Raw genomic sequence first — 12,567 nt, forward strand, 5'->3', positions numbered from 1 at the left:
ATGTGACCCTTTAAAAAAATAAAGTTTTGATTTCAGCATAGACCTCTTCTCTATTTTCTGTACAACATTCGCTGTTCCTTCTTTATGAATATAAATTACGCATTAATGAGGTAATTTTAAGACTTGCCTGCCCTGGCGGAAAATTGGCAGGGACTTTTTTACCTGTAGTCTCCGCAACTATCTTTCAAAGTGAAGGCACATGTGCCCTTTCACTTTCAAAACTATCCCAGGAAAAAAAAAAAAAACAACTACCTACACACTTGGCGGGGAATTTTCTTTTGAAAATGTAAAAGTATGCATGCAATTCCAAGGATTACCAGGGATTTTTCAAGGTGGATATACGTGTATGACTTTGCCTCAGAAAAATCCTTCCCGAAGTGTCTGGGTGCACGCGAAACTGAACACGCGCAGAAATCACAGCTGCTCCGTGCAGGGCATAGCTTCTTGTACGTGGGAATTTGCACCCATTCCTTCCCATGTCTTTGGGGTTTCCAGATCAATCGGAATCTGGTGCCGTGAGCTTTCATTCAGCCACTGTCCTCTATTTTTTTATATCTCTCCTCCCAATTCAGGCCAGCCATTAAAGTATGAGCAGATTTTGGGAGGTGTGGAGGGGCACTGCCGCCCACACTCCTTGTAAATGCAGCACCATCCTTAGGGAGAGCTAATCAGGGAGCGGCAACATTCAGCCCTGCAACAGCTACAGCATGATCCTCCCTCCTACTGTCCTCCCTCCTGCCAGAAAGAGGTGTAAGAGAGCAGCGCTGGCTCTTATCTGCTGCTGTCTATGTTCAGACATTAGACAACAGCCAGTAAAGGAGGCAGAAGTAGGTAAGGGCTGCTGGCTGTTCTGCTATTGGCCCATAAATAGGAAAGGAGTAGGACTGCATGAGGTGTTGGGGTGGAGGCGGGGGGGGTAAAAAGCACAAATGGGGAAGGGAAGAGAGAGAGAGAGAGCAAAGCATAACTGGTTGAGGAGAGGGGATGGAAGAGGGAAGAAAGCACCAGTGGGGGAGAAAAGCTCCCTACCCCTTCTCCCTCTGCATTAACTCTGCCTGCGCATTAAAGTGTCAGACTTTGGTCAAGGGCCACAAACGGTTGTGGAGCTAGCACAGATCCTACTAGGCATTGCCACTGAGTGGGAGCCAAGACAACTACTCCTCCAGTGACTCTAGATGTTTCCTCTGCAGCATCTCTAGCTTCAGCCTGTCTGAGGACCAGAAGCCTGGCCCAGGAATCACATTTAGGTCATTCACACGACTCACCTGCAGAGCCGGCCCAATTCTTGATCATTTTATAGAGATTGCCAGTGATGGTTTTTGTGATGTGGACACTTGTCCACTGGGAACTGAACTATAATCATCAACTCATCTCACACAGTTGACACAATGACCATTAGTGAGTAGGGCTGGAAATAATATAATGAATTAAAATTAAACACCTCTGCAACCCATTATAAATCTATTAATCCATCCAGTTCCTTTCAACTGTTCCATTATCTCATATCTTGTTTTAAGTGGTTGAGAGATTATTTTTAATGTTTGCTTTCATATTTTACAGAAAGATGCTGTGATAGAAAGTCTACAAGAGCAAGTGAACAATGCTAAGGATAAATTGATCAGACTGATGACCACTGAATACAGTTACTATCCCAGTGAGCTTATTCCTCTTTCCAGGTCTAGCTCAGCAGAGACCTACAGCATCAACAACTCTCCTGATGCTGTGGGCAAGGTCCTCACAAGCGTAGAGCCTTGGCATGGGCAACCCTTTGTAGATTTGGAGGAGAACCAAGGCAAAAGTCCTGGCAATCAGAATGTACAATCCAATACTGAATCTGGGGTTAGACAGAATTGCCTTGGAAAAGAAAAAAATCTTAAGGAACGTGAAAGCAACCAGAACATTTCCACAGGTGGCTCAAGTGATAATGTACAGTCCTGCAATCCTCTAGAACTGTTTAGAGGTTCAACCTTTATAGATGGTCAAGACCAGTGGATTCCTACAAGCAGCCTGCATACTGATTCTTTGGACAATATACCAAAAAATGAAATCCAGACTTCAGCAAGTGGTGTGGCTGACTCTTCTGTGGATCCCAACCTACTCAAGAGTTCAGAGGGCCGTGGCAGACAGCCATCAACAAGGTTGAACTATGTAAGCAGTGAAAAGCTGCAGGAAATTTTACAAGAACTGAGCATGGACACCACTGTTGCCACAAGCTGCTGGTCACCAGGGAAACTGAGACGAATCAGCCATAGGGTCCAACCTGATGGCAACTTGAGGTCTCCAGAGGATTTCAAGTCTGCCCACATTAACCTTTCCCCTTCTGTGATTAGGACAAGAGGTCATACTTATTCCTCAAGGGTAATTTCTCCTCCCTCTTATTTTCCAGGGGCTTTGCCTCATCATGTTTTGTGTGTCATGAACAGGACAGCCAACAGAACATATAATGAATTAAAGAGTCAGACTCAAGAAAAGTTAATGCAGAGATCTCGGATGAAAGCCAGCTATGCCAATGACGTCAAATTCCATTATCAGCTACCATCTTCAGATTTCAATAAAAACCTCAGTTTGCAGATAGACAAGGAAAGGTCACCTGAAGATCAAGGAGGAGTAGGGATGGAGTGGGCTTCAGTAAATCATTTCTGTTCTGACCAATCAAAGAATGTCACTACCGACCCACATTTTGTTAGTCATCAGATTCAGGTGAAACCGCAGACAAACTCCAGAAATCCAGAAGGGCCCAAAGAATCCATCCCAAATAGTTATGAGGACTCGGACTCCAGCAGCTCGGAGGAGACAATCTGTTGTTGCCACAGACCCTACTGTGAAATCTGTTTCCAGAACAGCTATGATTCTAGCGACAGCTGTGCTTCTGAAATCGAAGTGGAGACTTGTGGGCCCCCTGTCCACTGGAGAAAGTTTTATACCAGTTCTCGGCCTATTGTTAATTTCAAAGAAGATCTAAAACCAACATTGGTTTGAGTGGTAACACTGCAGGCAAGCAGCCCTTAAAATAGAAGTTTACCAAGAACACTCTGCACTTTAACAAGAGGAAAAGACAAGCTATGTGCCCACTTCCATTTCATGTGCTCTGCGCAAGACTCAAGTACCACAGCAGTACCTCATCAATCGTACAGATGCAAGAATGAAAAGGGTGAAGCCCTAGCAATTCTAAATTTGCTACGAGAGCAAAAAGCCCTCGTTACATGATTAAAGAGGTGAACAGATGACATAGCATCTATGGCTGTGACATTTTTTAGTTGTGTTCATATTTGCTTACATCTGTAACTATAATAAATAATTAAGTTAATACCTTACCACCCCCAGCACACAGTGCAATTGGTTCCACTAGAGGAGAGAGCTGCGGGGGCAGGGGGAGGGATATGAGACTGCCATTCGGATACATCAATGTATTCCATTCGGATACATCAATGCATAAGAAACAAACATATAGTATCGTTGGAAAGGAAATCCTAGAGCAAAAGGTTATGATATGATATTCAAAGGAAGTAAATTCAGGAGTAGTATTAGAAAATATTTCTACATAGAAAGGGTGATGGATACATGGAATAGCCTGCCAGGAGAGATGATAGAGGCAGATACAGTAATAGATTCAAGAAGGCTTGGGAGAAGCAGACTTGCTTAATTGTGAAGAAGGGACAGGAAAGCCAGAGATCAGCTGTGGTCTGTGGCATTGTATTGGGAAGTAAATTTGGCAGACTAGATGGGCTTCATAGTCCTTTTCTGCCATCATATTCTCTGTTTCTATGTAGGTCATCACTCGTAGTATAAGAGAGGATGAGTGTTCAGTCAGTTGAGTGAGCTGGTTTTGAGGAATTAATTAATCTGAGCCATTCTTGGATGAATCTGTTGATACTGACTCTACTAGGCTGTGTGACATAAAGGCAGTAGGGGAAGGGAATGGAAGAGATGGACCGATGTGTCCCTCTCATGGCCTCACTTTGTGCAAATTTAGTGGGGGAATGTATCAAGATCTGGCTGCAATTGCTTCTGTTCCAGTTGAAAGTGCAGAGCAATCTTTGAACTGGAGCGGAATTGAAATGCCCAAGTAAAAACCTTTGGCATAGGCATGGATTTGGAGTGGTTTTCAACTTTTCTCCCTTTAAAAAATGACCATTCTCTTATCAGGCTTGGGTCTTTTTCAATAGGCTAGAGGCCAGGCCTGTGGCCAATCACCCCTCCAACTTTCAACCTAATCAGCCTATTGGCAGGCAAGTTCTCTTGGCTCCAGACCAACAAGATGGATTTAACCACTGCACTAGTGTGTTCTAGCCTGGAGATCAAAAAGAGTGAAAAACAAATTTATCGCACAAAGAAAATTATCAAACAGATTCCTTGTGATCAACACCTATTTTAGAACAAACATTAATTTAAGACATCTAAAAAAAAAAAAAAAAAAAGATTCCATGCAAATCACCAAAAAGCTGTGAATCAGCAGTAAAATAAATCTATCATACATGACAAAGAAAGCAATAAAGATTAAAAAAAAAACAACCCAACCAGATAGCATTACTGAGCTAGTTTGAAATTTAGCACAATAAGTACTACATCAAACAAGAGCCTCTAAATTAGCACATGAGCCCCTTTCAAACCACAGGGGCAGCAACACAAAAAGACCCAAAATGCAAATGATTATACCAGAAAAATATTTTATTCAACATCTAAATAGAGAAGATTTTTTTAAACAAACCAGACCCTCAAATGTTGACCTTATGAAATCTGTATCAAGGGGAACTCCTTATTGGAAAAAGCTTGACTCATAGCCACCATCTCGATACATCTCTTCTGAACCGCTCGCTGTCGGTGCGAGGCAAAAAAAACTGGACTTGACCTTTTGCTAAACTCCCTCTTCGAATGTCACAAGAGCAGGCTCAGTTCCTGAAGGCGAAGCTTTTTGCCATAGACGTAAATTACTGAACCTGTGCTTGAGTTCTTACAAGCGTGAGTGCTCGTAATTAAAAACAAGGATTCCAAAAAACAGAAGCATGTGATGTCCACCTTTGAGTCACTTTTCCATTCAGCAGTGGCATGCAGAGCAGTAAATAGCAACTCTGTTTTCTCCCAACTGTGCCAGTGCAATGCTCAATAGAATAAGAAGGCATTATGTAGTATAGTACTAAATGAATATATTATTTATACATATATGCATTTATAGAATGTTGTCGGAGGTCAGGCCGAACTGTTACTGTCATCGTAAATAATTTAGGTTTAATGACCTCTATTTACTTGAAGGTATATCTTATTCTTCTATTTTATTAATCATTGAAATCTTAGCTTGATGCGGTAATCAAATTTGTTCTTTTTTTGAGGGAGGGGAGGGGGAAGACCCGGAAGTTTCTTCTTGCTTCTTCCAGCTCAGTCGGATCCAGGGCTGGAATCTGGCACCATGAGCCTTCATTTGCAACCATCTGGGGATATATTTCTGCCTTCCTCCCTCCAGCTTTATTCTAGCCAGGTCATTGCAGTGACGGTCCTCAGCCAAGTGTCATGCACCCGAGCTCCTCCCAGAATCCTTCAGTGATGGACTCTCAGTCTGGCCACTGGGTGTCACCACTGTCCAATGGCTCTGATCCCTCCTGCCTCCTCCTCCTTGGGGCTGTGAGCATCCCCAGCCTGGCCAGGGCTGACCCAGAAAGCAAACCCAGGTCCTCCGCATGGTAGAGCTCAGCACCACAACTGAGCCACCTGGCCATCCCTCCAGATGTGCAGTTTTAAGAGGTCACGGCTTTGTTTCAGTAATGGAACCAGGGGTCATAGTCCGAAGAACGTTGGTGAGGGATACCTCTTATAGCCTAGGAATATATTTCTTAATTATTTCAGGTTTTGCAGCCCTCCTGAGGAGTGCGGCGGCCTCCCATAAATCTTTAGGTCGCTTTCGCTGTACTAATTATAGAATATCCACCAGCTTCACTCTTGTAAGTGCTGTGTTCATTTTTAAATGTTGAGGGCACCAAGCTTCTCCCCTGAGGTGAAGAGAAATTAGAATAAAAAATGTATGCAACGTTCCGTCGCTCCAGTGCTGAAACTGGGCTGGAGGTGCTCTAGCCGTGACTTTTAAAAGGTTGCTCGCCTAGTTGTTACAATCCCAGTAACTACTGTACAATGCCAACTGCGCTCCCAGGAGGGGTGCAGTAACAGGGAAAATAAAAAACAAATTGGGAAAGCAGTCACCCCCTCTCCTTTTTGGACACACCCACATCCCCCAACCAGTATCCCACATAAGTTCTGGGACTAACCCCCCCCCCCCCCCCCCCCGAAAAAAAAAAAGCCCCCAGCAAAACCGAAAAGAGAATGAATAGTATTCGTGTCAGAAGAAGGAGAGCAGAAGGCTGAAAGATAAATAACAAACATAGAAAAGGAGAGGAACTATTGCCCTCACCGTTCTCTTCCTCCTTTCAGCTCCATCCTTATTTTTTTTCTCCGATTATTCTTTTCGTTGCTTCCTTTTCCCCCCCCCCCCCCCCTCTTCTGGTCTTTCCTTGCCAAAAAGAGTTTTCCGAAGCTTAGCCCATTGCACGCATCCCGTGACCGAGCCTGGGCCCTGCAGAAAGGGCAAGATGTGCAGACGCAGCGAGAAGTGGAAAGAGTCTGAAGCAATGCAGGATTGCATTAGCAAGTCTGGAGTCTCTAATGCTCTTAAAATGAAATGAAGTGCTCCGAGACGTTGCCCCAAATTCCGGCCACTGACGCAGGAACTATGTAATCCAACCGGACAAGGCGATCCATTGGGATTTTTTCTTTTTCTTTCAAGCACAAGCCACTCTGCAGAAGTAACCATTGGTGACCGAATCAGATCCCAAATGAATCTGGTTTCTTTTCTTCCCACTAAGGTAGGAAAATGTTTTCCCAACGGATCTGATTTATTTTTATCAAGATGCTGCATCCATTTGAAAGCCTGGGCCATTACTTGCAATTCTATGGCCAAAGCTCGATTTTGAAACACGCTCTTTTTTTTTTTTTTTTACATTTTAATAAGCGCAAAGCCCGTGGGTATCAGCCGTGTGCTGAAACGATGGAAAGGAAGGTAGGCCCCTACTTTTCCTCCGAAGCGAGCATGGGTGCAAAGCGGCCGCAGACTTTGCCCCTGCAAGTTTGAATTTGAGCAGGAAAAATTTCAATAGAAAGCGGAGTACATAGATCCGAGAATCCACTCCTCGTGCGGCATGTACGTTCAGCTGGATTAAGGGACGGCGGTTTTCTGACAGCCAGGTCAATGGCTCTGACAATTATCCTCGTGAGCAAACAAAGCATCAAATGGGGCCCGATTTCCTAAACGTCTATTCCCCATAGACACAAAGTGGGGGGGGGGGGGGGGGGGGGGAAGCCTGAGTAAAGCAGACTCATGATCATAATAAAACAACCCAGGCTATGGGTATGGCTGGCTACCAAAACTGGCAATTAGGCAAGAAGAAACTGGATGGAAAATCAACACAAAGGCAAGAGAAAACAAGCACTAACAATGGTTTGTTTTGCCCTGAAGGATCTCTATTGCATCAAAATCTCCAATGTTTTTTGGCTGTCTCCTATGCCTCCCCCCGACATGAACATGTATCCATCTACACTGGAAAATAGCAAAACTAGTTTACTCTAAATGTAAGCAAAGTAAATCTAATACCCCCCCCCAAAAACAAAAAAAGCAGATGAAATTTTGTAAAAAGTTGAAACTGCCTATAAAAGATCATTCACTTGTGTACCTTCCTTGTGTGTATTGTGTGTGTGAATAGGCATTACCATACCTAGTACACTCTGGTCTTGCTTACTCTATATATGCGAGGCTTTTACTTGTGGTGCAGATGCCACATTCATTTCATCTGCTTTGGGAACAAGCTGGGGAGGAGAAAGAGCACACCAGCGCTATTTATTTTGAAAGTAAATGTGTTACCTTTTGGATAATTTATTGTAGATTTGTTGGTGTGTAACATGATTCCATTTCTTCCCCTGTGTTAAGACCAATTCCAGCTCAATAAATGTGTGTGTGTGTTTTTTTGTACTGAGAGGAAGCTGCTGTGGTTCTTCTTCTTGGCATCCCAGGGGAGAGGGTGCTCCAATCTATTTACTAAATTACTATATTTCACCTTGCCTTCTTTTGTCAGCCTGGCCCTTCTGGTTTTCAATGCTGCAGAAAGTCCTCAGTGCAACGATGACCTAGATATAGACTCCACAGAATCCCTCGTGGATTGTAGCATCACAAACCCTATTGCAAGCACTTTGCCTAAGTGGATAATTCATGTTTCATGGAAGTGAAGAGCTCAGCAGAGAAGCATGAACTCTAAATGCATAGCTCTCTTTGTTTCAGTTTAGGGGGCTCCCTTCTAATAAATTAAACTATTGCCATCCTGCAGCAATCTGGTTTCTCAGAGACCTGCCATAATTGGCTGAACTCAGCCTAGGTTTTGCAAGGCTGAGCTGCTGCATAGTCCCTATGTTGTGATGGGAGGAATTTCGGATCTCTTGTGTACCTCATGAAGGAGCTACACTGAGGGGCAGATCTTTAAACCTGTGCACGGGCGTAGATTTGTTTGTGCAACCTGGCGTGAACAGATCTACCCCCGATTTTATAACATATGCGTGCTGCCACGCGCACGTTATAAAATCCAGGGTCGGCGCGCGCAAGGGGGTGCACAATTGTGCAACTTGCGTGCGCCGCGCCACACCGAGCCGTGCAGCCTTCCTCCGTTCCCTCCCGCCCCCCCCCTCGCACCTACCCTCCCTTCCCCTATCTAACCCGCCCCCCAGCCCTATCTAAAACTCCCTCCTAACCTTTATTGTAGCAGTTACGCCTACCTATGCGCAGGCATAACTTGTGTGCGCCGGCTCTCCAGCCCCCGGCACAGGCTGCTGTGCCGGAGAACTCAGGACCGCCCCCAAACCTCCGCCAAGCCCCGGGACATACGCGCGTCCCGGGGCTTGCTCGGCGTGCACAGGGGCAGGCAGGGGCAGCTTTTCGGGGGTTACGCGCATAACCCTTTCAAAATCTGCCCCTGAGTTACTTAGGGGCTGATGCAATAAAGTCGCGTAGAAAGCGGGTGCTGAAGTCAGCGCCCGCTCTCTTAATGCTCCCCAGGCGCCCCCAAGGGGGGCACCATGCAATATTTAAATTAGGGGTTCACGTTAGCAAGGAGGCGCTAGGGTCGCACAAGCCGTATTGCATCGGCCCCTTAATTCTATGATAGTTTTGATTTAAAAAAAAAAAAAAAAAAAGCATCTGCATAACACTTTTTGGCTCGGTAGAGAGCTGCTGCTTTCCGCCAGCTGGACAGTTAAAAATGAACTTTCTTCTTCACTGCTAAACTTACAGTTGGACTAAATGTTATGCAGGGTGGAGATAACAGTCCTAGCTTTCTGACGGGCATGAGAGAAATACTCATTGTTGTCTGGGATTAGACAATGTGGAAGTGCTAACAAAACAAGCTTTGTATTTTGGCTATTGGAGTATATTCCCTAAGCTTCATCTCTCCTCTCATTCACCCTATACAAAGAAAAAAAAAAAAAAGTTAAAAAGCTCCAAGTGAATTTTGATTATCTCTTTTCACAGTATTGATTCATAATGGAGACTTCTTTCATTCTCTACGCCATTCCCATCAGTAATAATAGTGCCATCTTAATTACATAGTACCTCACGTGCTAAGCTTCCAAAGCACATTACAGACAGGCTATGCCTTGGGCGATCATTTAGGAGCAGGAAGGTGGTTTAGAAAAATTGTAAATAATTAAATAAATCCCTTGAAGGGACTTGAAATGCTGGCATTAAAATATCTTTAATTGTTGGGGGGATGTGCAGCCCTGCCTTATGAGAAAAGCAATCATCTCCGGTCTCAAAATAATGCATGACATCAACTCTTTTTGGGAGAATAAGTTATTTTGAATGCTATTAACATTCAAATGCGGATGTCTCTATAGAGGCCATCTGAATCTCCCTATATTTGTAATACCAAAATGGCCATCTTTTTTTCCCTGCCCCTATCTCTCTTATTACACAGCATTTCATGGGAGATTAAAATGCCTCTATTGCTTCTTTCTTAATTTTTCCTCTTATGGAGTTCAAATGTTGGAAATGTATGTAACCGTCAGAATGGATCTAGTGGTCTCTGTATTAGAAGTGGCTCAGGATGAAGGTTGGAGTCTCTGGTTCCTACAATATTTGTAGATACCCTGCATTCTCATCATTTTCTTAGTGACCTTGAGATGTTCCTATGCCGATATAAATCATATCCAGTAACCATGGGCACTGCATCTTGCATTCATGCTGCAAGATGTTTATCAAGTGTTTTGGCCAAGATCAAGGGAAACCTAGGTCTTGCTCATTCAACGGTTTGGAAACTCGTTGCCTTGCCCCATTCCAGAAGGGAAAGGGGGGATGGGCCCAATGCAGGAAATGATAACAAAAAGGATCACAAACCCAGTGACAGAGAAGGAAGTATTTGAAGCATGTGCCCAAATGAAAGCAATGAAGACCAGGGGACGTGATGAGAGTTTATCCAAAGGTACTAAAAGAGCTGACAGAACTGCTGATTGTATCCCTCACAGTTCTGCTCAATTTGTTTTTTGGAGACCGGAGTAGTTCTACTTCACAAAGGGGGAAATGAGAATACAGGCAACGACAGATCTGCCATTCTGACTTGGGTAATAGGCAAAGCAATTGAAATACTACTATACTGCAGTGGAGGAAAGAGAGCCAGGAGATAAGCTAGAGACATTCAAAGAAGCAAGCATTTTACAAGTTGAAAGGACGTTTGAGAACAAGAGATCATATGTGAGGCTGAAAGGAAATACTTTTTCACACCAAGTGTGGTGGATGCACGGAACAGCCTCCCAATGAATGTGGTGAAGGTAAAAACAGAGATGAGATTCAAGGAAGCCTGGGCTAAGTATCAAAGGCCTGGATTCATCATTCTGCGAAGATGAATCCAGGCCCTTGATAGATCACTCTGTGAAGATGAATCCAGACCTTTGATACTTAGCCCAGGCTTCCTTGAATCTCATCTCTGTTTTTACCTTCACCACATTCGTTGGGAGGCTGTTCCGTGCATCCACCACACTTGGTGTGAAAAAGTATTTCCTTTCAGCCTCACATATGATCTCTTGCTCTCAAACTTCCTTTCAACTTGTAAAATGCTTGCTTCTTTGAATGTCTCTAGCTTATCTCCTGGCTCTCTTTCCTCCACTGCAGTATAGTAGTATTTCAATTGCTTTGCCTATTACCCAAGTCAGAATGACAGATCTGTAGTTACCTGTGAAAATGTGTATGTGTGTGTGGGGGGGCGGGCCTGTGAAAGCCGACAGCCTTCGCACCAAATAGCGCCACTGTGAAAGGTGGTGCTATTTGGCGCGCTACTGCCGACGATAATGTTAGTAACATTATCGCCTGCAGCAAAGCTGTCGACTCCGCCTCCTCCCCTCCTCCTAATTTGCATTATATCACATGCGAAAAGGCCCTTTTTGCATGCGATATGGCTTTATCTTGTGTGTTAGCGCCCTAATGCACACGATAAAGCTTTAGAAAATAATCCCCAAAGATCCTTAGTTGTGAGGAAGTAAAGTTAAAGGCTGATGAGGATGGGAAAGGCTATGGTACTGCAACAGGACAGGACATTGGCCAGACTCATTGCACCTTCCCATTTTTACATGGTATCATATTCATATTTATACGAATCATCTCTTTTTTTCTTGCCAGATCACTCTAGAGGGCTTGCAAATGCTAACATGTATGATAGAGATGAGCCCAAAATTGCAATTACAAACCCTACCCATAGATTTTCTTGTGGGTAGTGTTTATTGACTCCATACCATAGACTGCATTAATCAGTATCAAGAAGCTATTGCTGTCTTTTCAAAAATAGTTTAACAGGAGCATCCTCCAGCAAATTATGTATATTTGTTAGTGCAGAAATAACATGTTTAAAAAAATCATATCCTGGTTTTTAACCTGATTTATTTATTTTCATCATTTATAGCCCAATGATCCACCAATCTCAGCGGCTAATAATTTCACATACAAAGTAACAGGCATTTCACAGAAAACCCATGAAAAGAGTAAAAAATCTCCACCATAAATCCGTTAAAGTGCTGGGGACTGGACGGCTCAAGGGTGTGGTTACAGTGTTACTGGGCCTATCATCTCTTCATCAGTGTGTGCTTAAAAAAGGTTGCCCATGTGAAATGAGTTGGTGGTCTTCCAATTCTTGGGGCCACGGCAGATGCATTCACATCGCGACCTGTCAGATTCCTATGAATCTGTGAATTCTGCTGCATGCTTGGTCACTATGGGAGTCATTTTCTAACTGCCCACATTAGTGGAAAATCCACACACAGATACTCTTCACCTGCAAACTTTGCCTCAAAGCAAAAGCATATGCATACTTAACACTTTGAAAATTATCCTAGGAAAACTACTTGCACACCTTTACATCTGTTATTTTGTGCATACTAATATTATTAGTCATTTATATAGTGCTACCTCCTCCCAGTATGTCACCTACTCGCAGGATTTGGAATAATACACTACATCTACGCAGATGACATACAACTACTGTTACCCATCGTAAACAC

General features: G+C 43.7%; 1 protein-coding gene across 2 annotated transcripts in view; it reads left to right on the forward strand.

Moving 5' to 3' along the window:
- Nucleotides 1-6,266, forward strand: part of GPR156 (G protein-coupled receptor 156) — a 38,518-nt gene extending 32,252 nt beyond the window's left edge. For both annotated transcript variants that reach the window (XM_029579084.1, XM_029579085.1), the window contains exon 10: nt 1,561-6,266. In XM_029579084.1, coding sequence (XP_029434944.1) covers nt 1,561-2,979 — 1,419 coding nt within the window. In that variant the 3' untranslated portion in view covers nt 2,980-6,266. The remainder of the gene's footprint in view (nt 1-1,560) is intronic.
- Nucleotides 6,267-12,567: the final 6,301 nt, after the last annotated feature.

The sequence above is a fragment of the Rhinatrema bivittatum genome, chromosome 15 (genome assembly GCF_901001135.1).
Source record: "Rhinatrema bivittatum chromosome 15, aRhiBiv1.1, whole genome shotgun sequence".
NCBI lineage: Eukaryota > Metazoa > Chordata > Amphibia > Gymnophiona > Rhinatrematidae > Rhinatrema > Rhinatrema bivittatum.